This window comes from Tetrao urogallus, assembly GCF_951394365.1.
Source record: "Tetrao urogallus genome assembly, chromosome: 5".
Lineage (NCBI taxonomy): Eukaryota > Metazoa > Chordata > Aves > Galliformes > Phasianidae > Tetrao > Tetrao urogallus.
Genome location: NC_136818.1, coordinates 24,223,596 through 24,251,334, shown reverse-complemented (window position 1 = coordinate 24,251,334; position 27,739 = coordinate 24,223,596). Strand labels below are relative to the sequence as shown.

Sequence of the window (27,739 nt, the reverse complement as noted above, 5' to 3'; positions counted from 1 at the left end):
GAACCGACCCCAAAACCCAGACCTACCTCCTGAAACAAACAGGTGTTCCTTCCCTGCCGCTGGGCTTTTGCAACCTAAACATAACGTTTATAAAAAGTAAATTATTTCATCTTATAACTTAAGTGCATTGAGTATTTCCTTAAATATGGTTCACGCTGAAAATAAAGTTACTTTCACTGTACAGTAAATTTCTGATAGACTTAGGAATAAACTTTGTGGATACAATCTGGCGGGACATCCCCGCACACAGCCGCACGGCTCTGCACACACGTGTGCCACACACGTACACCCAGCCCCACATCCTGGGGAGACGTCTCCAGGCTTCTACATCTGCACGGCAACCTGAATCCAACCCGCCAGCTGCCCAACCTGCCCCTAACCCTAGGATCCTAAGAGAAACGTGAAACTATGCAACCCAAAATTTGTTGGGTCCCTGGGCATCCCGAGCTACAAAATGTCATGGGACAATGTGCCGTTGCAGAGCTCTGCCATGCTCAGGAGGTGAAGTAAGAGCTCTGCATGGAATACAGGTGGTCGATGGGGTTCCCTGCCCGTGTCTGCAGTGGCCCCGCATCTGCCGTGGCAAGGAAGCAGTCACCCAGGTTGCTCAGTGAGGTATCATCGCTGTCCATATCATGGAAGAGGGGCTCAGCACCTTGGGGAGAAAGGAGGGAGCAGTGCTGAAGGGATGCTGCATACTGCTGCAGATCCCAGTGTCTGCAGCCGGCTCCTACTGGGACAGCAAAAGCCTGCTGAGATGCTCTGGGGGTGCTGTGCCATGCCAGGGTGCTAAACCCGTATGGATTAACATCATCAGAGAGGTGCTGGCACCGTCAGAGATGCTGAGATGGCATCAGCAGAGAGATGGTGGAACTATTAGGATGGAGGCGGCACCATCATGGGGGAGATGGCACTCATAACCTTCCTACCAGAGCTGCCTTCTTTCTGCTCCCCTTGGCTTTGAGTCCAGCTGCTGGCCACCAGTTTTGCACTGTGGGGGTTTTATGGCAGCAGAGATTGCTGCCTTCCCATAACTTGCTACACCCCTATCATGCAGCCCACCCTTTGACATTGTGAGGACAAACAAGAGTGAAAATCCAGGGGATTTGTGGCCTGCGCCCCCTCTCCCTACAGCCTTACCATAGGGGTGCATGTGGTCTCCAGGCATCTGCGGGGGGGTGAGCCCTTGCCGGAAGGGGTCGGAGCTATAGACCTGCTCCATGCCCAGGAGCTGCTGTGGGGGTTGCAGAGCGGTGTAGGGGTTCATAAGCCCCTCCAGCCCCCCAGGGCCACTGCTGTTTGGCTGGGCTGCAAGACAGGAGTGAGTTGTTGGCATGGTGGGGTTATGGCTTTTTGGTGGAAAGGCTTGGAAGGCCTGGAGAGGGCCTTTTGGGGTGGGAAATGGAGAGGGTTGGGTACCTGAGCTCAATCTCTGTGTGTTCTGCTGGTCCTGCTGTTGCTGCTGCTGCCTCCTGGCCAGTTTCTTCATCTGGGTGAAAAGAAGGGGAAAGAGCAGAGGGTCATGACACAGCTGTGGGGAAGGGCAGGAGGGGGCCCCTGAACTCACCTTTGCTCTCTGGTTCTGGAACCAGACCTGCACCACACGTACGCTCAGCCCTGTCTCAGCTGCCAGTGTCTCCCGCACCTGGAGGAGGAACAACATCTCAGTGGGACTCACACAAGATATGGGGGATTCAGGAGGGGGCAAAGCTATTGCCCAGCCCCCAGGCCACCCCCAGTGTCCCCATACCTTCCTGCAGGGCTTGGAGGAGACCTCAAAGGATGCCTTGAAGGCCCTGCGCTGTTGCGTGGTCAGGATGGTGCGTGGGCGCTTGGGTCGCTTGTGGTCCTTGCCCTCCTCGGCTCCCTTTGCTGAGGCTGGGCCCATTTTGCAGACACTGTCTTCATCATCACTTTTACCTGGGGATGGGTACAAACAACAAAAGGGACCAAGATTCAGGTCCCTCTATGGGGCTGGATGGCTGTGCTATCCTCATCTTCACCCACCAAGGTGCAACGCAGGTTGGCCAACACACATCCTTCCCCCTCGTGAGCTGTAAATCACTTGCAGCCTTTTCCAGCAAGCTCATTATTTTTTAATTGCTAACAAAACTGAGTTGCTTGTTAGAAACCATGCAACGCTCAGCAGGCTGCAAGGAGTTGCCTGGCCCATGTCCCACTGTGGCACTGTGGTGTCTCTAGGATGCAGGGACATATGCAAATCTGATGCCCATAGCAGGAGGATGCAGTGTGAGGATGATCCCCACTCACTCCTGCTTTGTGGGATGTCTCCTGTGCTTATCATCTTGGGACACCTTCCACATGCAACACAGCACTGGTAGTGCCCAAAGGCACCGGAGCAGTGGTTCCCAGGAAGAGGGATGCTGTGCCCATGGCCACACCAATCAGTCAACTCCCAGTAGGTGTTTAAGTGGCTTTTTGGGATCTGGATGTGAGTTTCACCATTGAGTTTACTTTTGATGGAGGGGAAGAAGTTTAACAAATGCCAGGATTTGAGACCTGCACTGATGGAGACACTGAGATGCCTTTGCACCGCCACAAGGGGTGCCTGCCCCAGTATCCCTAGTCTCAAAGGGGATGAGCTCAGCACACAATGCTCAGGCCCACACTGCCGTGCTCTGGGAAGGGGAAAAACCCACTCCGATCACTACCCCCCTTTCCATTCCCCCAGCACCTGCTCCCCAAATCCCTCCATGTGTCAAAGGAGAAGTGGAGCCGGATTTGGCTGGGTATTACTTTTAATTAACTCTCCCTTTCAAGCCTTTCCCCAACGAGAGGGGAAATTAATGACTGTCTGGGGCTGCCCCTGACGTCACCTGGGAAGGGGCCAGGGTGGGGGACATTGTGCATGCCCCCAGCCCGACTTGCCAGCACGGGGGGGCCAGTGTGGCCGCAGCAGGGCCGGGACATTCCTCGCCTGGGAGGATTTAGGAAGAGGAGAACAGTTAGGACGCTTTTAATTGGAAACCGGGGTCCTCTTTCAGAGGGGCTTGTTTGCTTAGGCTCGGCTGTGGTGGGCTCGGAGGAGGCAGTAATTGAAGTGAGGGTTGGGGAGATTACAGGCAACATATGGCTTGCTTTTTATCTGCACTTTCTCATAAAGTGGCCTTTACTGTGCAGAGAATGGGGGGGTTGGAGGGGCAGACAGCCCTGCGGGGACACCCAGCTGCATCCCTGGATGAGGGATCTGAAGGTGCTGAGGGTTCAGAATGGGCTCCCACCATCGAAGGGGGTGCGTGGCACTGGTGAGCCCCATGCTGTCCCTCTGCATGCCTCTACTGGGACTTTTCTACTGAAAGTAGTGTGTTCCTGGGGAATTTCTGCAACGCAAAGCCCTCATCTTGGCCAGCAGCTGGGAGCGGGGCCGGCCATGGGCTGATGAGCCACAGGGGAGAAAAGCTCCCCAACCTTTCCCAAAGTGCCCTTTTCCCCCAGTCGGAACAAACTCAAATTGTTGTGGGATCAGCAGCTGATTCTGTTCTTTTCCTGCCTGACATTTTTTCCTCAGTTCCTATTTTAACTAAAGGCGTTTGCATCCCCCGTAGAGCAGAACTCCCTGTGCCGCAGCCACTAGGACATCCCCAGCGCACTTTCCCAGGGTTCCAGCACAGTGGTCCACCCTTGCTGTTCTCCTTCACTTTTTGTGTTACCATCACTGCTATCTGGGGAGAGATTTTTTTTGTTTTGTTTTTTGTTGTTGTTGTTGTTTTGGGGCGGAGGGGGAGGTTGGGTGAGTTTGATATTAAAGAGCTGTTGTCTTGCTTCATTCCTACCCCTGTCCCGTCCTTGCAAAGGTAAATCCTTCCCTCCACAAAGCAGATTTCCTTACAACGACCTTCTTTTTCCATAGTTTGGGAAGCACCAATGCCTTTATTAGGGAAACATTAACCCAGTGCTTTCTGCTCACAGTTCATTTCCAATTTTGCTGGGTTTCTCCCTACATTTGTCATCCTGGGAATCACGCAGACATGAGTTGCACCAACTGCATATTCAGGTCTAAATGTTGATCTCGATATCCCACCACTGGTGCTGCCCCAGGGGTTCCACCCCCTGCCTTATTTCTGCAGCATCCCACCTCAGCTCTACAACAGAATTCTTCCCCCAATGACCCCAGGGCAGGAGCAGCAGATCGGGGCAATGCTGACCAGACGGCCCCTTACCGGAATCTGACAGAGCCGGGCTCACCAAACTCAGCAGCTCACGCTCCTTCTCGTAGTCGCCCTTACAGAGCAGCTGCCCTTCCTTCAGCACAAACTCGTCGCCCTTCTGCAGGCGCCGCTCGCAGACGCAGCAGCAGAAGCAGTGCAGGTGGTAGACGCTCTGCTGGGCACGCATCACCAGCTCGCTGGGTGCGATGCTCTCCAAGCACCCGGCGCACTTCACTGCGAACAACCTGTGGGAGCAAGGTGAAACCCCATGGGATGGCACCCCAGGGAGCTGCGGTGGGGTTGGTGGGCATCAGTACAGAGTGATTTTGTCACCTCGTCTGTGGATGTGCCAAAAGGACACACGTGACGGTGTGATGTCACGCATTGACCTTGTATGGGGGATGCTGGTTTGGGTCAATGTTGGTCGATTTTGTTCAGCAATGGCTGAACCATGAAAGATGAAGACCCCAATGCTCGGATGTCAAATAAATCAACTCCAAACCCCTAACAGCACAATTCCCACCATGGGATGAAGGACACATCACTTACTGGTTAGGAAGCCAACCTACCCATCCAGCTTCATCCAACTGGAGGCTGCCATGGAGACCTCTCCAAAACCCCATAGAATCACAGACTCATTAAGGTTGAAAAGACCACCAAGGTCATCCAGTACAACCATAACTGATGGTCCAGGCTGGCAGCAGGGCACTGCCATGGCCCCATCTTGGCTACAGAGTGCACTGAGGTGCCCCAAACTTCACCAGGGCAGTGAGGTTAGGGCTGAACTGAAGACTTAGAATCATAGAATCATGGAATGGAAAAGACTGTAAGATCTGCCAGTCCAAACATCAACCCACTCTCACCGTGCCCACTGACCATGGCCCTCATGGTGCCACACCTCTGCTGTTCATTATGGTCTTGTTGACTTTTTGACCAAATGGAAAAGAAGCTCAGATTGTTCTTTGGCAATGATGTGACAATAGTTGCAGCATTCTTAATTGTACAGTTCCTAATAATAACAATGAGAGCAATTACCTATAGCTTTAAGCAGAGCTTGTCCTTGACTTTTAGTGCCCTGATCAAGAAGCTCAGCAGCACAATCATTGATTTACAGCTGGGGAAACCGAGCGTGGAGGCAAACCTGGGCTGAGAGCTCAGTGCAAAATTTGGAGGTATCAAAATAGAACCTCCCCACTGCCCCAGTCATCTATGCTTTTGGCTTGGATACCATAAAAAAAAATAAAAAAAAAAACCTCACTCCTTACCCAGCCTTGTCTTAAATATCTGTGGGAACATGACATCAGTATTCTCTGTTTTGATGACTCTGACCCAGAAAGAGAAGGCAGAAGTCAGCACACATCCTGAGGTTATCTACGTGTGTCCCTGGTGCCCTGGATGTGTCCCCAGGCAGGACCTGCATGGGAACACCACTGCTTCGCCTCAGCTGTTCAGACCCCCAGTTCACTGCTGGAATTACTGGTTTTGAATACAAAAGGTCACCGAGCTCTGATTAAACACTTCCAGCAGCACTGCGTGCTTGTTCCTCTGCCCGTCTCCCTCATCCCTGCGTGATCTCTAGGAATGGAGCTGCCTGCCCAAGCGCCACAGTTTTAGCCCTTATTTTGTGGGTACACTTAATAAAAAAAACCCACCTCAGGAATGCAAAGTGCTGAGTCAGCCCTGCTGCTTAGAGGAGAGAAACAGATGTAGAGGATAAACCCATCAAAAATTGGGGGGGGGGGGAAACGTCTTCCTTTCATTTCCTCACCCAACACTGTCTCAATATCTCTAGCTGTGCAAGCCTGAGGGGATGAGCAGGCAGCAGCTGGTGGCATCTGTGCCCGCCTCAGTGACCAGCAGTGCCCGCTGGGACAAGCACCGGGAGGGGACTGCTCCCAGCTGCCAGATGTGCACACAGCTGGAGGGAGGACTCCCACCCTCCTTGAGTGCTGAGGGCTCAAGGGATAGGGCACAGAGTCCCTGAAGGTACCTGTTGTGCTTTTCAGCTGTTCCAGCCATGAGGAAGGCAGCCCAGTGTCAGCACTGCGCTCATTCCATCTGTCATTACGTCTCTCTTATGTCAAAGGGAGGCAATTTGTACCCACAGGCTAATGCATCCTCATCCTGTTTAAATGGAGTGCAAGCCTTACCTGTTGGGATTGCTGTGCTCTCAGTGATAAACCTCTGACAAGCTGCTAAGACAGTGCAAGCAGATCTTCATGAAAGAATCACAGAATGGTTTGAGCTGAAAGGGACCCTTAAAGGCCATCTGGTTCAACCTCCCTGCACTGGACAGGGTCACCTACAGCTCCATCAGGTGCTCACAGACCCATTGAAAGCCTCAGCAAAACCCTGGAAGAGAGTATTTATCAATTCTGCATTCCCCATCCTCACAGAATCACTGAAAGCTGCCAGCTTCTGCACATGGCCAAAGCCCAAAGCTATCATAACGGCAGCACATCCTATGTCCTGCGTCCCACATCACACATCCCACAACATACACCCTACATCCCACATCCCTGACCCACACTTTCCCATGGGGCCATCGCAGCACCCGCTGCCCCCTCTGTACTCCTTTATGTGGAGGTGATGCTTTGAAAGGGGCTGTGATTGACGGGCGCTTCCCGGCTGCTGTCTGTCTCCAGCTGCCTGCATGCGCCGCATACAAACGGGAGCTCCTCCGGGTTGAGAACAGTGATATTCAACGCTGACGGACAAATCCCAAACACCACTGAGGTTGGTTTCGGTGCAGCTCTGCCGGGTGGGTTCACACCCCCCTGGGATGCTCTTTGCAGCATCCGTGTTCCCTTCTCTGGTCAGCCCCAGCCACAGGGGCCATCCTTAGGGCAGGGAAAGCCATGGGGCATGGCTTCTTCCAGGGGGTGGGATGGCACATTCACCCCCAAGAGGACAGATGCATGGGGACAGCGAGAGGGACGGGGAGAGGGGCTCAGTGCCACCGAATTGAGATGTCCTGGCACCCAGCCACCTCCTCACTCACAGGACAGGGGACAGCGGGAGTGGGGCTGTGGAGAAACGCCGATCACTGTCAACCCCACACCCAGCGCTGGGTTTGGGATGTGGCTCATTCCAGGTTGCCCTGTCCCCATAGGTCCCCAAAGTGGGGCGCCAGTGCTCCCCCAGCCCATGCCCCGGGCTGTCCCCTGACCCCTCTGTCTCCCTGCTGCCCCCTCCTCCCCCCGAGGCGGACAAGTGTTCCCTTTACTGCCTGGCAACGGCGCCTGGGCTAAGCTTGCTAAAATATGAGTGGTTTTTGGCCGCAGTACCAGAAGGCTGCAGTCCTACAGAGAGAAAAAAATTGAGCACTCCATGCCATGGCTCCAGAAAGGGGGAGAATTAGATTTCACACCGAGCAGGCTGGACCATGGCATTCTTTAGTTAATGCTTAACAAACGCCCAAACAAAAGCAGCCAACTTAGCTGCATGTTTGTAAAATGTATTCTCAGCAGATTCGGGTTTATTGGGGAATTCGCTCGCTTTGCAGCAAGTGCTGTTTCCCTTTTTTTGTTGTTGTTGTTTAATTTCCCTTCTCCTCCCCCCAACCCGGCTCTGTCCCACTGGCTGGATACATCCCAGAGCAGTGGGGGGATGAAGCAACTGTGCTTCCCAGTAATCCCCTCTTACTGCTGGGTATGGGGACCCCAAGAAGCATTTCACCAAACCTACATCCCAGTTCCTGCCCTGTAGTGCAAACCGCTTCCCAGCTCTACACGCAGCCAAAAGCACAGGCAGAAAGCAAGCTCTATGGCAAGCAAAGCCATAAAGCACTGAATTTTGGGGACTCCCATCTATAATATCCTGCACCACTGGGAAGGGTAACAGCCCCATGCAGCACCACTGAGCATCTCCATTCAGGAAGAACATGGGGAGTGGAGTGCATCTCAGCCGCTCCCACCCCACCATGCCCCCAAGAAAAGAGGGATAATTGAAACCCCACAATATCACCGCTCCAATTTAATATCGAGAGGAGCGCACGGGAGCCAGAGGTCAGAATTAATTACACCCCACCATATTTCAGCGCGCGGCCGCCGCTCTGCGTCCTTTCCTAGGGGAGCGGCGCTTCCACGGAGAGGTCGACAGCCATTATTAGAAAGAGCTGATTTCAACGGACCCCCAGGAGCTTTTCAGAGCCTTTGTTTGCACCGAGATTAATGGGGAGGCAAACGATGGAACAGCAAAGCCACCACCAGCAGGACGATGCACCGCGGCCACCAGCAGCCCAATGTGGCTCTGGGCAGTGCATCGGTAGAGAGGGAAATGTTGTTGATGCCATTCATTTTTTGGCAGATTAAAATGTGATTCTCTTAAAATCCTTTTTTCTTTCTTTCTTTTTTTTTTTTCCCCTTGCTTTCCAGAAAGCAGGAATGCTGGATGACCCCACAGCGTGCTCGTTTTCCTGCCCTGTGGGGTGCTGGCGGCGCGCTGGGTTGCTGGGGGAGAAGAAGAGCGATTTCCACCCCCTTCTTCAGGTTGAAAAATGAAAACAAACAAACAAATAAATAAATGAGCAGTGAATTTCCCTGCAGAATTTCAAAAGGAAGATTAATAAAATAGAGAAGGAAAAAAAAAAAAGGCACTTCCAACTCATGCGGGTTGTAGGCATGAGCACAGAGTAGCCAATATCCTGCGGTGCTGCAGGGTGCTTCCCGGTGCTCCAGTGGCTGTAAAAACCACTGGGCTGGATGAAATCTAAACAGAGACAGCTCAGCCTGAAATAGAAGCCAGCTGCTCGGGACCAGCATGGCAAACTGCATCTTGCCAGGCTGCATCCTGCATCTCTATGGGCTCAGCCTCAGGGTAGCTACTGTTGGAACGGGGTTTTGCATGAGCTCTGAATTAATGGAAATATTCTTCTGAAACAACATTACATTTAACCTGTCTTTTCCCCCCAACTCGAGCTCATCTCATGTTGCAGCCCTCTCCCATGCATGCTCCCAAGAGTAAAAAACCCTTCACATTCAACAGCTCAGAGCATTCACAGGAGCGCAGCCCCGCAGTTATCAGTAACCAGAAAAGTGCAGTGCTGATCCTTCAACGCTCATACTCTAGTTGCTACCTGCAAGTGTGAAGCAGCCTCAGGCCCCGATACAAGTGTAAGAGTCAGTGTCCATCAAAGGGACAATGCTCAGGGATCCTACAAGTGCTCAGCACTGAAGCTCATACGACGCTTCCTCACGACCTCAGCTCCCTTCCTTTACTTGCGCATGATACGCCATACAATATTTAATCACATATACAGATAATTATTATCTCTATAATGTATACTTGTATATATTTATATAATAGAATAAAATAATTACACTGGACTGGAAAAGCAAACACGCGTTCTCCAGGAGACGGGTTCCTGCCTCCTGCTCACACGGGGTTATCACAGCCCTTCCCTGCAGCCCCCGGCGAGGCAGGATATTACTTTGTTGCTTATTCATTTTATTGCTTCTCCTTTCTAAATATTTGCTTGGCAGGGGAAGGATTCCCTTTACACCGTATCTGTTTTTTACAGGTCAATTGGATTTCTGGCTCTCACAATCCCTCTTCCCCTCAATCGCGTTTGCAAAACAAATATTAGTTGTACCAATTAGCAGAGGCAGCTCAGCACTGTCGGCCCCACACCAGGAGGATCTCCTGGCCCCAAAACAGTGTTGTGGAAGCTCACGAGGGGCTTCGAGGGCCCCAAGGAAGACATCAGCCAAAAGGACAACACACAGCACTGCGGCAAGGCAAAGCTTTGCAGGCACTGACTCACTGCTGGGGTTCTCCCTGTTCACTCTGAAACCTAATGAGTACAACCAACAGATACCACTGACAACACAAACAGACGTAGCAAGGTAGATTGAATCCATCAACCCCCAAAGCCACCTACCCATAGCAGAGCATCAGAATCCACATTTCTTTCACTGAAAGACTGCATACAGCACTTGCCTGGGGCAGGCATGGGGTAGGCCACCACGGATCCCATTACTCAGCGCGGGCGGAGGTGACAGGGTGGTCGTATGCATTGGAAGCACACTGCTAAATATGTCCCTCCCGTGCCAAAAGTCACAGTCCCAGGCAAAGGTATGGGGAGGAGGGGGAAGACAGAGGGCACACGTCTGGTACCTAGCACTGCATCCATGTAGGGCAGCAAGAGCCACATCCCCCCCGTCACATCGAGCGCATCCCTTCTTCCCGGTGACATCCCTGCGATGTCACCCCTGGCCCTTGTCCCTCAGCCCACAGAAGGTCAGCCCCAGCAGCATGCTCACCACATATGGTGATTGGTTTGCTTTGGGTCCGGCCGTCCCTTCACTGCAGCTGGGTGAACAATTCACAGGGCATAAATTTATCCGGCAGATTTCAGCCCACGTGCTGTTTGCTAAGAGCCAGTGCAGAGACCGTATTTTATCCCTTTGGGTTTCTTTGGCATGCAGTCAACCTCCTGACCCTGATCCATTCGCAATCGGTCAAGAGCCACATTCTACCCCCCTGCCTGCATCGTACAGTCCCACATCACGCTGCAACCCCTGTACCTCAGTGGTACCCTCAGACATGGGTGCCCCGAGTTTCACCATCTCTTTGCCCCCCTATTTATAGCCATGTGCGTGGGGAGGTGACTGAGCTGCTGAGCGCGTGATGGCAAATGCTGCTCCTGGACGTCACTGGATCCTCCTGCGACTGTTCTGCCCTTGGGGTCAACCAGAAAACTCCTCTTGGTGACACCAGCGTTGCAGACCTGCCCCTGCAGGCTTTGTGAACCACATCTGGGAGAGCCTTTACTGGAGGAGGAAAGAGGAGAGCATCCCTTTGTGAAGCAAACATATAAAACAATGTCAGCAATGGGAAAATAATGTAGAGAAAAAGGGCAATGTGAGGGATTGGGTCTAGAATCGGCCTTTATCTGACATCTTCATCGGTGATCGCAACAAGGGACTTAATTAGCATGTTAATAACATTAGCAGGAGATAATAAACTGGAGAAGATGGGAAGGGGGCCCTGGAGAGAGATCACAGAAAGACAAAGGATAAGCAATGCCGTGTGCGCTTCCATAAGCTGAGCACCCAAGCTGACTAAATACTACCTTGTCCCTAAAATACATCTGTGCCAGCCTTGTCACTGCGTCCTCACCATAGCACTGATGTCACAGCACCCCAGGCCTTCCCCTGGCCCTTTGGAGGATCTAAGGACAAGTCCATTCCTTTCACCGGAACTAGGACTGGTGCTAGAGCACACACAAATTCAGGAGTCTCTTGGCCACGCAGCAGCCCTGCATCAGGAAAGGGCAGGAGTTTTATCACCCAAATGGGGATTAGAAGAGGTTCCTGATGCACGAGTAGCTAGAGGCAGAAGGGGAGGAGGGAGATGCTCTGCAATGATTTGTGGGCTGTTCCTGGGCTGTCCTCACTGCCAGGTCTTGGGCAATGGGATGACTTTTGTTGCAAACTGGAAGAACGGGAGACATATGTGAAGGAGGAAACTCACATTCCTCTCTCATAAGAAATCCGTTCTCACTTTCCCCCAAATCGCTCGTACACCCAGAGCTCAGCCTCTCCAGGCTGCCTTGGACACCGTCCCCCTCCCACGCCCAGATGACCTACTCGTCCAGAAATGGCCGGGGCGGGATGCTCTCCTCCTCCCTGCCTGTGGACAGCAAGCCGAGAGGACTGTGCATCCTCCTCTATGGAGTGAGATATAGAAAATATTGGATACATCCAGTTTATGAAGTCCTGAGACCCTAAAACTTGCCATTGGCTTCACTGGCGCTGTGGGTCATGAGGACTCTTCCCATCTGCAGGGTTGGGATTTCACTTGGTTAAAATGCTCTCCTCATTTCCCAGCCCAGCATGGTGTGGGGAGATGCAGGTGCTCTCATGCAAAGTCAGAGCCTTCCCAAGAGCTTGGCAAATAAATACCTAAGAACTAACAGTCTGAATCAAAGCACCATGGAGCCCCCCAGGCTATGGAGCCCGCCACTGTCACCTCCTAGGCAATCCTTCCTGCTCCCTCTCACAGAGTGTTAACTCTGAAACCTACTGATTATTGTACAACCTGCTGAACACCTTCCAACCTGACACCTCCTGGGCTGGGCAAGGCAAGGGGACCCCCATGTCACTGAATGGGCTGATGCTGCACCCTCCCGGGGCACCCAATCACCAGCTGGACTTGCTTTTTCAAGCCTCAGTTCCTCAAGCAGGCAGAAAGGCCGTTATTAGGGCTCGAGGCAGACAAGAGGCTGCGTTCTTCCCCCATCAAAGGATGTGCAATTCCCAGTGCAGCACTTCTCATTGCATAGATATTGGATTTGGGAAATACTTTCTGCCACAGGTGAAGCACTTTTCCCCCTCCCCATAGTGCCCCTTTCAAATGAGGGAGGCTGAAGGCAGCATCCCGATATGCTTCAGATATAACAGCACCCCTCTTCTCTCCCCTCCAGCCTTCCTTGTAGTGTTGTGTGAATCCAGCCCAGCAGCCACCCCACTAATCTCGTTTTCCAGGTTGTAAAACCCCTCCTTGGTTGCTGGGACAGAGCCTAACCTCGCCATGCTTCTAATAGCCTCGAGGTCCTCAACGGGGAATCGCGCCCAGTTTCTGCAAACTATTATCTCACCTAATTCCCTCCATCCCGTCACTTAAGGATTTACAACACAACCTCCTCTGAAATGGTTTCTGGTAAATTCTTTGAAAGCCCTTCTGGTGCTCGCATCATTGTCAGGGTCAGCAGTGCATTAATGGCAGAGCATTTACGCGCCGGGTAACTCATCCCCTGGCAAGTGTGTTTGTTTGTGCTTTTTAAATTCAGGAAGCAATTAATAGTTGCCACAAAAGCAACATGCTTCTCTTGGGCAAGGGCCATAATGCCTTGCCTCACTTTGGGGAGTTCAGATGCTGCCGTAATCCTCAAGGAGGAGGTCGTGGATGGGGCTTCTTCTTGGGGTTCTTACACACCTGTAACCCTGAGAGATGGGACTCCTGAGCCAGTTTGAGGGGGGTGTTTTGGGAAACAGCACAGATAACATTGACGTGATCTGAGAATCTTCCAGATCAGCCTGGAGCCAGAAATGCTCCCACCTACAGGCAGGGGAGGACTTTATTAAAACTCCTTATTGTGGCACCTGGAGATTTTAAGAACAATTGGACAACAAAGATAAGGCTACAGTGAAGTTAAGCTCCCTGTATACTCACCAGGCATCCTGGAGAAAGCTGAAATACCCCTCCCCTGAAGCTCAGCTTGGTTAGCTCACCATAAAAACCCATTACTGGAGCCCAACATTCTCTGTTCACCCCCAAAACTCCCATCCCTGGAATCCAATTTAGTTGGCTCACATCAAAAACACCATCCCTGGAGATCATCATCCCCTACTCACCCCCAAAGCTCATCATCATCTGCTCACCTCAAAAGTCCCCATCCCTGGATCCCAGCATTCTCAGTTAACCCCCCAAATCCCTATTGGCTCACTCCCAAATCCTCACCCCTGGAGTCCATCACTCCCTTCTTACAACAAAAAAACGGCAGCACAAGGAAAGCAGAGGCAGTAGAACCTTTCCAACAGAGCTTTCTCCTTTCTGACCAACACAGCCTCCCCACCAAAACCACCCTCTGGATGCTGAGCCCCCTGCTTCCAGGAGCCATGCTCCCTTCCCACATCAGCCCCCCTCAGCCATCAGCAAGCAATGATTTCCAGCCATACCCTCTGCACAAGACTCCCAGCAGCTGCAGCCCGACTCGTGCACATCCTCTCCCTAATCCTTCCTGCTCCAGTCCCTGGCTTCTATTATTTTCTGGCAGGAGTGAGCACCGCATTAACCCTCATGCACAGCTCGAGCATCTCTCAGCACATCCCAACCTGGATTCAAATTATAAATGAAATGTTCTTGTAACAAGAGAATTTGCGAGGGCCAATTGTCCATTAATATTATAAACCCCCACTAATTCTTATTTAACAAGCCATCCAAAGGGCCCCTCACAATGGTTTTATACGACCAGTTTTGTTACAAGAGGGACTGCCTCTTCCCAGAGAAGGACCAGTAAATGCCGTCCAGCATGATTTCTCCAGCTTTTGGGGAAGTCCTGAAGTCGGGGAATGTTTTCTGTGTGCCACATGTGATGCACATACACGGGATCAGCATAGAGCAGGTACCCAACAGTGTGAAACAGCCCTGGTTTTCAGGCTCCCAAAAAGGGGCCAGGAAGAGCCCCAGTACCCAAGCTCCCTGCTGACCTTGAAGCACAGGGCTGAGATGGTTGGCATCATATGACAGGTCCCAATGCACGGCGGGCTCTGCTCAGAGAGGACACGCTGTCAGACAAATTTAACACCCGAGAGCATTCCCAATCCCACTGGAGGAATTCCTGGCAGGGGCTCAGGAATCGCCCACCAGTGCAAGCAGCCAAGTGCCATCACACTGGTTGGGCTCCAGATGACCGACTTGGTCCTTGTAGCTGGTGGGCTGGCAGCATACATGTCAAGAGGTTCCCATCAATGCCGCTCTCATATGCCATCATTTGTTTGGGAATGGTCTTTTAAATAAGCCTACAGCTAATGGGCTGCAAGGAAGGAGGTCCACATGGATGTCCTGTCCCTGGAGGTGCCCAAGGCCAGGTTGGTGAGGCCATGGGCAGCCTGACCTGTCAGAGGACGTCCTTGCTCATGGCAGGGGATGAAGCTGGGGAGATTTGAGGCCCCTTACAACCCAACCATTCTATGATTCTTGAGGTGCACAGCATGCCAGCAGATATTGCAAGAGCAACAATCTGGAATGGAGGCACCCCTCAAGGAACGACATGGAAAGAGCTGATCCTCGGAGGCCAACTTCTTGCAGTTTCCCAAACCATAAGAGATTCTTGAAGCTGAAAGCCTCCCTTCCCACTACACCAGAGGGCCTCCAGAGCCAGGCTGGCATTTTTAGAGAGGCCTGAAGAGCACCTCTATCACAGGGCTGGTCCCAGGGCAGAGCAAGCTAGACCCTGCCCTTCCTCTTCTTTCTCCTTGTCCCTTCTGGCTGGCCTCAGCCCCAGGTTCTGGAGCACAAAGAGTCAGATCTGCCCACACTGCTGTGGGGCCCTGAGCCAGCTCTGGCCCTAACCTCAGGATGAAAACATCGGCTCTGAAACACAGCAACAGGGAAAACAGACAGGACATGTGCACAGCCAAAGATTCCCATGATGGGCAGTGCTCCTACATCAGGGTTGGGAGAACAGGTGATCTGGGGCACCTGCTCTAAGCTACGGGTTTCAGGGGGTGCCGCATTCATTTGGGGCAGGCTCCCAGCAAGCAAGGTGAGCAAGGGATTACCTTCCAGCCCCACAAACCCAAGAGAAGCTGTTGGTGGGGATTTGGCAGCACTGCTCCAGCCACATCCCCTGTGATGCTGGTGGGAGTCAGGTGGGGACACCTGAAGGGGACACAGCTGGGTCATGTCATGGGTGTCCCAGCACATGACGCAAAGAAAAGAGCAGGTGGGAAGCGTGGAAGTAATGGGTCCAGGCCAGAGCAGCCATGAGAAGCCAGAAAGTGTGTTCAGCTATTTTTATCTGCAGGGCCCAACACTTAATACTTTCCTATCTCCCACAAAATGTCACTCGAGTGCTGGCCGAAAGTTTACACCGCTCACAGACAAGGGCTGAAACCTGAGCACGTAATCCCTGCCCCAGTCAGAAGTTTTAGTGGGATTCACAGCGTCTGGTTGGGGAAAGATGAGGGGGAAAAAAAAAAAAAAAAGAAAAAAAAAAGCTTTTCCAACCTGAGGAATTGTAGCTGGGGTCAGGAGATTCAGGACAGGCAGCACAGAGTCACCTGTCCCATCTGCAGGACATGGGCATCGCTGCCCCTCAAACTGAGTGCATCTAATGACCCCAAATGCCACCCTCTCTCTTCCATCACAGGCTCCCTTGCTTCCATAAAGGCACAGCAGAGCCTGGCCATTGTTAGGCTCACATCCTGCACCCTCTGCACCACTTGTACACAGCTCAACATGAGCAAACAACGTGGAAAAGCAACTCTGTTGGATCCAGAAATCGTCTCCTGCAGAAAGGAGCGGGGTGAGAGCCCCCAGGAACCCACGGCCAAGGCAGAAACCCACATTCCTGGGATGGCCAAGAAATGACCACATCTATCTCCCTCCATCTCCGGTTTCTGAAGCATCGCCGTCCAAGAAACTCTGGTGGATTGGCTGCAGTTAAACAGAGGCACGCAAAAACCATAGTGCTGCGACTCCAGCAACTCCACAAACATCTCACATACTTTTAAGGACGTTGAAGAAATACATGTTTCCCCCCCTCCCCTACCCCCCACCTTCCTTCCCCTTTTTGTGAATTTATTAAAAATAAAAATAAAAAAAAATGCCTCGAGGGATAAAGTCATTTAGAACTACTTAAGAAACACAAAGCATTAAAAAAGTCCATAATTATTTCTCTGCCAAGGGCTTGTCAGTTTGAAAATCCCCGCTCTTGAACCACTAATCCTCATGGAAAAGAAAAAGCCACGCAGCTCCGGCAGGATGTGCTGGCGGTTGCCTTTTGCTGCCTTTTTCCAGGAGGCTGCAGGGGAAGGCGTGGGCTCGGCTCTCGTTTCGTTAGCACCTTTCACCCACAACGCTTTCCCCGACGGATGGAGCTGGACGTGACGCACGAGGCTCCGCCGGCGCCGGGATGGGGAGGGAAGGACCAGGGCTGGTGTTTGGAGGCAGGATCGCCTGAAACAGGCGAAATAAATCAGCACGGGGTGGGGGCAGGTTGAGTAGAAAAGCCAAGGGTTCAGGGAGTTGCTGGGATTGTTATTGTGCCGTTGGAAATAGTAAAAAGAGACGTTATTGGCAGGAAAATTGTGCTTTCTCTGCAGGAAGGGGTGGGCCATCCCGGCAGAGCCGGGTGGATTTGAGCTCTCCAGGTTCATTCTAGCCTTGCCATGTGACTTCCTATGGGATGGGTGGCACCAACTCACCATGGCACCAGTGTGCCATGGGGTGCTTTGGTGGCCATGGAAAAGTGGCCTCGTGAAAGCAGCCGCATCCCCAGCTGCATCACACTCACAGTACAGATGGTTCCTCCCCACTTGCTTGAAGAGCCTAAAAATCACCTCAGAGCTCACCCTTCATTCACACAGACCTAAGAGGACACCATAAGGGTCCTTCACTCATCTTGAATCTCCTGTCCCATCACTTTCTCCCAACCCATCTCCATACCCAATCCTCCCATCTTCATAGTTTTGCATATCCTCAAGGCATTGCATGCAAGAAACCTCTCTTCCCTTCTGTTTCACCTCAAGCCAAAGCCGAAGCAAGCTCAGGCTCCGATCTGGAAGACTTTAAGCATCATTAAACTTTTAAGCCAGCCCACTGGGGCTCACTCTTTTGTAATTATGGATGCAGAAGGAAGGAGCAACATTCACCTGAGCAGGCATCAAGAAGATTCAAACACTTAATGGCTTTCCTAAACAAGCTCCCACACCCACAGCACTGTTTAAGAGGACGATGCTCGACAGCACTCCAGTGCTCTGCCCGGCAGATATACATAATTAAGCACTGCATTTCACCATTGCCAACCCAATTGTCCATGAGTGAGTCAGAGCCATCCTATCACACTGGAGACCACCAGTGCCCAGCCATGAAGGCTTCCACCCATGGCTTCGGCCAAGTCTGCAGAGACTATCTCTACTTCACACATTCTTTTGCAGGATTAAGTATTTTTAACAGTGCCAACAAGTGCTGAGCAGAAATGTCAGCAATCATAACACCCCTATGTATTCAGGATAGGGGCATCTAGAGGGAAAAACCCTGCCTCTCTCTAATAAAAAATTGCTGTGTCTGAGCGCTGTTGTCAAACTATCTCCTGCTTCCAAATCTTTCATCCAAACGCTTCCCTGAGCTTTCAATAGCAAAGACAGCAATCCAGCCTCCCTCTTCCTGCTCAGCTGCTCCAGAGCCAGGGGCTCTCAGCACACACAGGGTCTGGCAGCCATGCCCGGAGGGGTTTGGGGCCGGGAGGCGGTGGTTCCCTGCAGGGATTTTCCACGGTGGCGGCAGAGGCGGAGGCCGGGAAGAGGACAATGGGCAGAGGAACGATGGCCGCGTGAAAAAGCATTTGTTCCGCTGTCAAGGACAGAAAGCTCTCCCCGGGAGTGGTGCTCGGAAATGGAGCCCACGAGGGAAGGAGAGGGGAAGGGAGCGGAGATGGTGCAGTGGAGGATGGATGCAGTGGGGCAGGAGTGTTGCTGGCTCTGCATGGATGGCACTGCCCTTTTAGGGGGTTTTCCCAGGTTCTGGCCATCCTCATAGTTCACTTCTCTCAGAAGTTACAGTCCCTGCAACACTGCCTTTGGTCAACTTTCTGTGAAGGTGGAAAACCTGTCAGCATGCACAACACAAAAACCAGGCAAACCCAGAGAAAGTCTGGAAAGCCATGCCCAAGGAAGGTGCTCAAATCACTGCAATGCTATTTGAATCTTTCTTAGATAAATTCACCTAAAAGTGCCTGGGACACCTCTTACTTCCACATCCCTCCAGCTTCCTTTTCCTCAAGCATCCTCAGCATTAAGGGTGTCCGGAACACATCGCTTTGGCACTCACCACAAGTGGAGAACACTCAATTCAGACCCCAAATTCACAAAGATTGGAAGCAATCCTATAATCTACGGACACCCTACATAGATTCCATCGCTGCATGCTGATGGTCCCCAGCGCAGCAGGAAGGGTGGTGAGGAGCTTTGTCACATGAGACTATTGCTCCTTTTGGGGATTGTTAGACACGATGTTAATCATAAGGCACAAACCTAACTATGGGCAAGGATAAGGCACCAAAGACACCCTCGTTATGGGGCCAAGGCTGAATTCAAAGTGGGGTTTGCAGCAGAAAAAAGGGTAAGTGGGAACAGAAAGTGGTGAGGAAGGATGGGGAGGGTCAGAAGAGAGACTGGAGGAAGTGCAGGCAGGACCCCATGTTAGGACCTCACCCCCTCTGACATCTCCTGCAGCTGAGGAAGGGCCCTCCCAGAGGCTGTGCCCCCAAAAGCACCCCTCCCAAACAAAGGGACTGTTTTTTTTCCAACCCAAGATTTACAAGTTTAACTTGCAGGCATTTTCTTTTGCACACAAGGCCAGGAGGGGATTTTCTTTACCATCACGCTTCCATGCATGGAGACACCCACAGGACCCCAGGAGAGGAGTAGAGGAGCTGGGACTCGCACCTCTCCGCAGATGCTGGCAGCAGCACAGAGCCATCACGCAGTGCGCAGACGGCCCCGGCATCACACAACTGCCTGCCCCGGCCGGGGAGTGCAGTGCTGCGGCGGCGGGGACCCGCATGCCAGCCTGCTCCGAGCCGTGCTGGCCATCTGCTCCCGCCCGCCGCGGCTGGGGATGTGCCAAGCCGGCACGCCGTCGCCGCGCTCCCCAGCTGCGCCCCTCGGCATGGCCGCTGCTGCTCATGGGCACAGGGGCTTCCAGAGCCCACCCTCACCTCCTGCATCACCCTGCAGTGGGGCTGTCCCCATGGCGTCACCCCCAGGGTGAAGCCCGAACCTCGTCATCCTCAGATAGATCAGATTTGGCCAAGCGCCGGCATTCGAGATGTTCCGTAACAAATGTCCTCTGTCCCAAATTTGCATTGTCCTAAGCGTGTAGGTCAAGAAATCTCCCGCATGACGGCTCTGCACGGACTGTATAGCATGGGGGGCACCGGCCCCCAGCTTCCCCCAAGGCCACTCCAGCTCCTTGAGAAATGCCCCAAGGAGATACCGAGACCCAGCCCAGCATCCCCAGTCTTTAATCCATCTCTCTGCAGGTTCTTGACCTCTTCACGAAAGATTAAGAAATGCAAAACATCTGGTTTAATAAATGATTCATCAATTTCGAGCGTCCAGCAAATCAGCCTCTTGCTTAAAACTGCCCTGCAACACTTTCCACGGGTGTATTTATAACTGAACGCATAGCTCGGCAGTCCCATGCTTGGCCATTAACCCTCCACAGCCTTGGAACGAATGGAGTGAGGAAAACATCACACCTATTATTTTGGTACAATGCCCCAATGTCGTGCAGTACCGCACCTACTGCTATTCAGAAGAACATCCCAATGACAAAAAATACCGCATATGTGGCTCTTTGATAAAACATACCAGTGTCAAAAAATACCGCACCCACTGCTCTTCAGCAAAGCGTCTCAACAGCCACCAATCCTTCTTTCAACTAAAAAACAACAAACCTCAGCATACCCCAAGGAGGATCCTTGCAGCATGACTGAGGCCACACTAATTCCTAGCCTGCATGGGGCATCAAGTGCTGCTGCTGTTCCCAATTCATCAGCCCCAGCAGCTCTTCCAACACCATCGCCATTGACGCTCTGGCAATGGGGAGAGCCCAGCCAGAAGAGAACAGGCAGTTTGAGCAAAAAATATATTATATATACAGAATATATACAAGGCCACAGTGCTCCATGAGGCTCTGCCCCGTGTCCTTCATGTCCCCATCTCGCCTAGGCAGGAGCAGCCGCAACACAGCCGGGAAACACCCAGAGCAAGCACAACTACACCCGAGCGCAGAAATAGTTATGACTGTTTCCTTTTTCCACTCATTCTCATCCAACCCTATGGCACCGGGTGCTCTGCTGCGTGAGAGGCACAGTGAAAGGGAATTTCTTTTGTGGCTGAGAGATATAGGAGGAGGATTTTGGGTTGCAGCCCCCAGCACGGGGACGCGCGGCAGCAAAACATATGCATGCTGTAAGCTGGAAGGGCTTGTTTCGTTGTTGTTTTTTTTTTTTTGCAGCAATATTTCACCCCATTTCCCTCTACGTGCTCCAAGCAGAGGAACAGTTAGAGAAGAAAATGTGTAGTAAATTGCATTGGAAACCCAGGAGAACCGATAGCCGAATTTCTACAGCCAAGCAAGCAGCACACCCAATCTCTGCAAAATTTTTGCCTAAAACGCAGCGCTCTCCTTTTCACCCCACGGCAGCTCATTCTTCCACTCTTCCGTAAACACTTGAAAACAAGGCCGTGCGCACAAATTCTGCTTTCAATTTTCCTTGTATCCATAGCAATTAAATCAGCCCTGCAATACAGGACCGAGGAAAAGTGAGGCAGGCACCAAGCAGGGCTGGTCCCAGCGTTGAGCCAGAGAAGTTTTTCTCCTCTGGGAGTAAAATCACAGCACTCCAATGTGTGCCACTGCCATAGTGAGGAGCCCGGCCCGCGTACAGCTGCCTCAGGAAACAACCAGCAGCCAGCCCAGAAGCACATCCAGCAGCCCCAAAGCCAGCCAGGAGAACCAAGAGGGTACAGAGGGACATGCGGCCCAACGCTGAATTCTGCAGGGCAAGGAGCCCCTGACCCCATGGCACAGATGTGGGGGGCTCCGGTGGGGCCCCCAGCAGAATATCATGGAGCAGCGGTGATAGCAGGAGCAGAATGCGGAATAGAAAGCAGCTGCAGGAGAAGGAATCTCTGCAACTTTCTCCCTATTCCCACTGGCTTTCTTTATATGTATAATATATATACACACATATACATAATAAAAAAATTGAATACATATATATAAAAAAATTCCCATCCTCATTCCTCATACACATAGAGCCCTCCCTCCCCCCCAGCCCCACATTTTCCAAAGGAGAAGCTTTGGACACCTATATCCGATTTCCTGCTTTGGTGCAGGGGAAGGCTCCGGCGCACAGCAGCAAGCACTGAGCCCAGCAGGACCCCGTGCCTGCCCTGTGTCTCGGCATCCCCATCCGAGTGGAGGGGGCCGACGTGTCACCTTGCCTGGAGGGCACCGGGGAAACAGCCCAGCGAGGAACGGGGGTTGGAGAGATTGTAACATTCCTCCTCCGGATGCTCAGAGGAAAATAACATGAAGAAAGAGGGGATTTTTTTTTCCCCTTTTTCAGTGCTTTTTGCTCCACGGCTTTGCTCTCACCAACTCCCGACAAAAGGTTTCTAAATTCCCAAAGGCAACGAAACAACTCTAAAAAAGGGAAGAACCCCCCCAGGGAGGTGGGTGCTGCTGTGCGTTGAGAGAGAACCAAAATCACATCACAGCGATGCCAACGCCTTTGGGACGCGGTGAGAGGGGATGGGAGCACGGGGCCACCGAGCGCTTTGCGGGTGGGAACAGAGCGGGGGCAAAGGGAAGGGGACAAGGGGACGACACTCACTTCTCATAGTCCAGCTTGCAGTAGAGCTTCTTGTCTCGGTAGAAGCAGGTGGTGTGCAGGGGCTCCTTGCACGACGTGCACTGCACGCAGCGCTCGTGCCACAGGCTGTCGTTGAGGCGCAGGAGGAAGCGGTCGGCGATGACCCGCTGGCACCCTTCGCACACGGAGCGGGGCGTCGCGGCTCTGCCTGCGGGATGGGGCTGGTGGCAGCGCCGGGCGGACGGGAACGGACCGAAGGAGTCGCCGCCGCCGCGTTCCCGCGGGTCGGAAAGGGGCTGGGGGTCTCGGGTGGGCCGCGGGGGGGAGAGGAGAGTGCGAGGCGCTGCTCCCGGCTGCGGGGATGGGCCCGTGCTTTAGGGGAGCTCCGAGGGAGGGGGATCGGCCCCGATTTCGTTCCGTTTGGAAAGGCGGCGGTGGAGCCGCGGCTCGGAGAGATGGCGGTTGTTTGGCAGCGGGGTGAAAACGAAGAAAAAAAATAAAGAAAAGGGATGAAAGGAAAGCCTTCGTTTCGATTGGAGCGGGGGACACACGGTTTCGTGGAACCGCGGAACGAAGCGGTCGCCGGGGGCTCTTCGCGGCCGAGGGCAGCGGCGCCGAGCCGGGACGAACCGGGAACGGAGCAGCCCCACGGATTCCACTCTACCGGGGTCCTCCCACCGTGCTTCCAGCCTCTAGGTCTCCCCGACTTACCCAGCAGAGAAGAGAAGGGGGCGGCCGGGTCCAGGGCGCTCTGCAAAGTCTCCTCCATCTTCAAGCCGTCCAGCATGGTGAGGAGCCGGGCCGGGCGAGGGGCCGCACCGCCCGCCTGCAGACACAGCCCGGACACGCGGCGCTCAGCTACGGCAGCCCCGGGGCACGTCGCTTCCCCGAACCCTCTTCCCGCGTTCTCCCCACCATCGCAGGGGCTTGGGGTTCTGAGTGCTCAAAGCTGCCGTCGGGGGTTCGGCCGCTTACCTTGGGCGGCTCCGGTGGGGAGGCCTCGGGGATGGAGGGGGGGGCAGCCCCACGCCTTCAGCCACCGCCCCGGGGTTGCTCAGCCGCGGTCCCCGGCGGCCCCGCGCTCCCCGAGGTTTGGGGCTGCGAACCGGGGGGAGCCGCCGAGCCCCGGGCGGCTGCGGAGAGAAACGCGGCGACCTGCGGGGAAGCGCCCGTCCGACTGCTGCCAAGACACATTTCCCGGAGCTGATACCTCCCTGCCCGACCCCCACCCCCTACCCTCCCCTCTCCACCCCACTCGAAAGAAGTTTCCTCCCCGCTCTCCTGCCCGCCCGCCCGCAGCAGCGGCCCCGCCACGCCTCGAGGGGCCGGAGCGCTGCCCGGCTGCAGGGGGCACGAACGGACGGCCCCGGCCCCTCCCCGGCTACGTGTGAGCTTTCGAAGAAAGCAAACCCCAAAAGAAGAAAAGACAAAAAAGAAAAATAGTGGTAATAATGATAGAGTGGAGGGCGGTGCAGCTCTCCCGGTAGTGAAAGAAGCTGAAATCTGCTCCTCGTTGGCGGATAAGCTCGAGATGAGGGTTTGGGGAAGAAGCCGGGGCAGCGCTTAAGAAGAACGAACGGCAAAAGGGAGGGAGAGGGGAATCCCACGGGCGGAGGAATGGGCACCGCATCGACAGAACTCCGGGTTCGGGAAGAGGAACCCCCCGGGGGGTGGAGGTCCCACCAGGGACGGGAAGCCGAAATTCGGAGCCTTCCCGCTGCCACGGCGCTGTCCCATCGCTGAGCCCGTCCTGGTCGCCACCCAGGGGAAGCTGCGGAGCTGTTACGACTTTGTGAGGGTTTTAGGGGATCCGCAACTCCTATGGCCACTGGTGAGCTTAGCAGTGGTGCATCCTCGTCACCAGAAGGTCCTCATGATGTGGGTAACAAAGTCATATCTCGGGGAGCTGGAGACAAGGAGAGGCCACAGGTGAGCATGGGTGGCTCAGTACTTTGCCAGCATCCCCTGGGGTACTGGGACAGAACCAGTGCATCCCAGCACACCCTGGCACAAAGGCACTGGTACCACATGCAGGTCAGCACGAAGCAGCTGTGAGCTGAGCAGCGGCAGAGCAGTGCTAAGCTCTGACACATTCACCTATGTCTCTCCAGAAGGTCTCAGAACAGCTCCCACCAACTCTACAATTATCCATATGCCATCAGGCTCCAGGTGCCACTCCTCAACCTGTGCAGCCACCCCACAGGGCTCAGCCTCCTGTCCTTCCATGTCAGAAAAAAAGGAAAGAAGATGCCCTCCAAATATTGTCACCCTACAGCTTTACCCTTCCCCATCTCCAAGTGAGGAGAGCACTTGGTGCTGCTATACCATGCAGCTCCTGTGCACGCTGCTGGCTCAGTCCATACGGGATCAGCAATGTGCCCAGCATGTATCACCAGAAATCTGCAGCAGGGTCTCACTATGGTTTGCACCGCTCCACCTGTGATCCATTCCCCCTCTTCCAGGACAAAAACCCAGCACAGAGGCAGAGATGTGTGTGGGCACAGCAAAACTGGCTTCATTCCCCCTCCCTCTCCCTTCAGGGAGCAGAAAGCCAAAGCGTAAGCATCCCACGTTGCAAACTGCCCTTATTCCAAGGGACACAAAGGGTGCTGCTCTGGGGTCAGTGAGCTCCTCATACCTCATGCAAAGAGTGGTAACCAGGTGGAGCAGTAAAACATAAAAGATAAATGCTCCACATCTTCCCCCCCCCCCCCCCCCCCCCCCACTGATAGCATTCAAAGCGTCACCTAGCAATTCTCCTCCCACCCACACCCTCACCTCCAGCAATGTCCCCATAGCAGATAGAGTATTGCAGCCAGATCCCTGCATCCCATTAGGGCCAGGGGGTGGGTGGCTGAAGTCACCTGGGGTCTGCAGGATGAGACCTTGGCTCTCCACATTCAGTACAGAACCCAGAGCTGAACTGAATGCAAACCAGCTCAGACCTTTATGGCTTGAGCTCTGTTTACCTTTATTCTCAAGGCAGAAGTGCTGTTTCCCAGTTTTGCTGAATTTCTGCAGCAAATGAAGAAGCTGGATCAGAACCCAAGCAGACAGGGCAGGAAAACCCTCTGTCTTTATTACTGGGTGAGAAACAAACCCAGTTTAGACAAAGTAATGGAATTGATGCATGGTTTGTTTTTCTTTCCATGTGTCATCACCGTGAGTGGCTCAAGCCACTGTTTTTTTTTTAACTCCTCCTCCATGGAGCACTACAGAGTGAGCAGATGAGAATTAATCAATGCTTTGAAAAGTTTGGCACGTGCACTAAAACAAAGCTCACCCATGGTGCAGGGGGATGCTGCTAACTCTGAAAACTCATGAGATGTGATGTGCAGTGGGAAAGAGAATGCAATACTTTGCCTTGCATCTGCCATCACCAGAGCATAGCTCACTTTGGAAAAGGAAAAAAAATATCAGAGTTTAATCAGAGACTGCAAGGGAACAGTGACTGGAGATTCAAAGTGGTGGCTGGGATTTGGGAAGAGCAAAATTTGCAGGAGATAGGAGCCAGCCAGCTGAGCAGGCAGAGAAGGCCTCATTATGCTTGGGCTTTGAGGGCACCACTGTACACATGTGCAAGGACAAACACCCACATTTAAGGGGCTCAAGTGTTGGTCTTCCCCCATTTTTGAGTTCTTTGATGCACTGTTTTAAAGCTACACAAGCTGGAGATCAGCATTAGTGCAAGGGAGGAAGTTTTCTTTGACTTACCTGTGGTGGTGTTTGTTACTACTTCACACAGACTAGGGTTTTTTTTGCAGGGCTTCAGATTTGGTAGGCTCCAGCCACACCACACTGATGTCCTACTGCAGGAACTTGAGGTCCACCAGTCTTGATGCAGATTGCCAAGAGCATGGGTGCTCAGGAGCCATAGTCACTCTGAGACTTTCTGCCCCCTCCCCTATAATCTCCACCTTCAAAAGGCACTGTTCACACTGCAGGCAACAATCTGGATTTCCTCAGACAGTGGACCAAGCTCAGCATGAGGCAAGCCAAGATAAATAGCCCATGGGACTTGGCAGGCTGTGAAGCCCTCTCTGGTACCACATGCAGCCCAAATTCCTTATTACAGAGTGGCTTATGTTGGAGAGGACCTGTAAGATCATCCTGCCTCAACCCCCTGCTGTGAGCAGGGTTGCCCCCCGGCAGCTCAGGCTGCCCAGGGCCCATGCAAAGCCTGAAGCACCTGAAGGGATGGGGCACCCACAGCTCTGGGCAGCACTGCCAGCGTCTAACCGCTCCGAGCAAAGAATTTCTTCCTATCATCTCGTTCTTTTCTCCTGCTCTTTTGGTTCTCCTTCCTCTTCGCAGCAAAATCCCGGAGAACTAATCACATCCCTGTGTGGGAGCTTTATCAAACTGTTTGCTTTGCATCCCTCTTTCTTCCCCTCCATCCCTCCCTCTCTCCCCCGATGCTCCCCATGCCGCAGCGTGGCAATCTGTCAGGCGGACAGACGCAGCCCTGCTGCAGCTCAGCGCACCGCAATGCACGGGTCAGAAGGGGCAGATCACTTAACACTACACCTGTTTTATGAATAATAGTGCAAGGCAGCTTTGCTGGGTTCCTGGGAGGGTGTTTTCCCACCAGGATAAACCCCAAGTATCAAACAAATTCACGTCTTTAACTCATTTGGCTCTGGTTAGCTTTGGTGATGGGCAGGTCTGGTGCTGCCATGCAGGCTGGGGGAAGCGCAGCTGGAGTTTGGGAGTTGCTTGTGCACTGTAAGCTTTGCTTAAAGATGAGTGTGATTATAGATTTGGGTTTGAATAGCAAGTTTTAAGTGTGAAAGGTAGAAAAACCAAAGAAACCAGGAAACAAAACCTTGAGAACAGGATCCATCAAATCTTAGAAATATAAAACCTAAGCTAATGCTGTAATAACCTCCAAAACACTGTGGTTTGTAAACAAGCCTGGTGCTCTCTAAGAGCAGCCAAAGTGGGATTTCTGAGCCTGTTTGAAATGTTGTCCACCTCTCCACCCCAACCATAACACTCCCAGGTAACTTTTCCCTTCTGCTGCCCTGCCACATCCTTGTGACCTCTGCATCCCATGGGGCACTCAGCACTGCCTCCCCAGCAGTACGACCTGTGGATAGAATGAGAGCTGGCTCCCAGTGCAGGCCATGCAGGGATGGGGGACCAGCTCAGGAAAGGAAAAAGACATGAACGAAGTCACTTCAAATTTGAGATGATTAAAAAATATATATCCAAGAGTTCTTTACATGATGTGAAGACGAATTATTTTTGATTCAAAGCAGCTCTTTGCTTAGCAGGAGCAAGAAGCAAAGCTATGTGGCATCCTGGTGGAAGACTTCTATCAGCAGAGGCAACAATACTCCCAAGTGATGCTTCTGCCCCAGCCCAGTCCAGAACCATAACCACAGCAAAGCAGGACACCGCCCTGCAGGCTCCAACCAGCACCTCTCATATATTATTTTTTTGTTGTTGTTGA

The 27,739-nt window shown here is 53.0% G+C and overlaps 1 protein-coding gene across 1 annotated transcript; it reads right to left on the bottom strand.

The window, feature by feature from the left end:
- Nucleotides 1-494: 494 nt before the first annotated feature.
- LMX1A (LIM homeobox transcription factor 1 alpha) lies at nt 495-23,071 on the bottom strand (the record flags this gene model as incomplete). The annotated part of the gene is made up of 8 exons (XM_079536463.1): nt 495-655; nt 1,141-1,308; nt 1,420-1,489; nt 1,568-1,645; nt 1,751-1,920; nt 4,182-4,414; nt 22,306-22,492; nt 22,996-23,071. The coding sequence occupies 8 exons, from the start codon at nt 23,069-23,071 to the stop codon at nt 495-497; spliced, it is 1,143 nt and encodes a 380-aa protein (XP_079392589.1).
- Nucleotides 23,072-27,739: the final 4,668 nt, after the last annotated feature.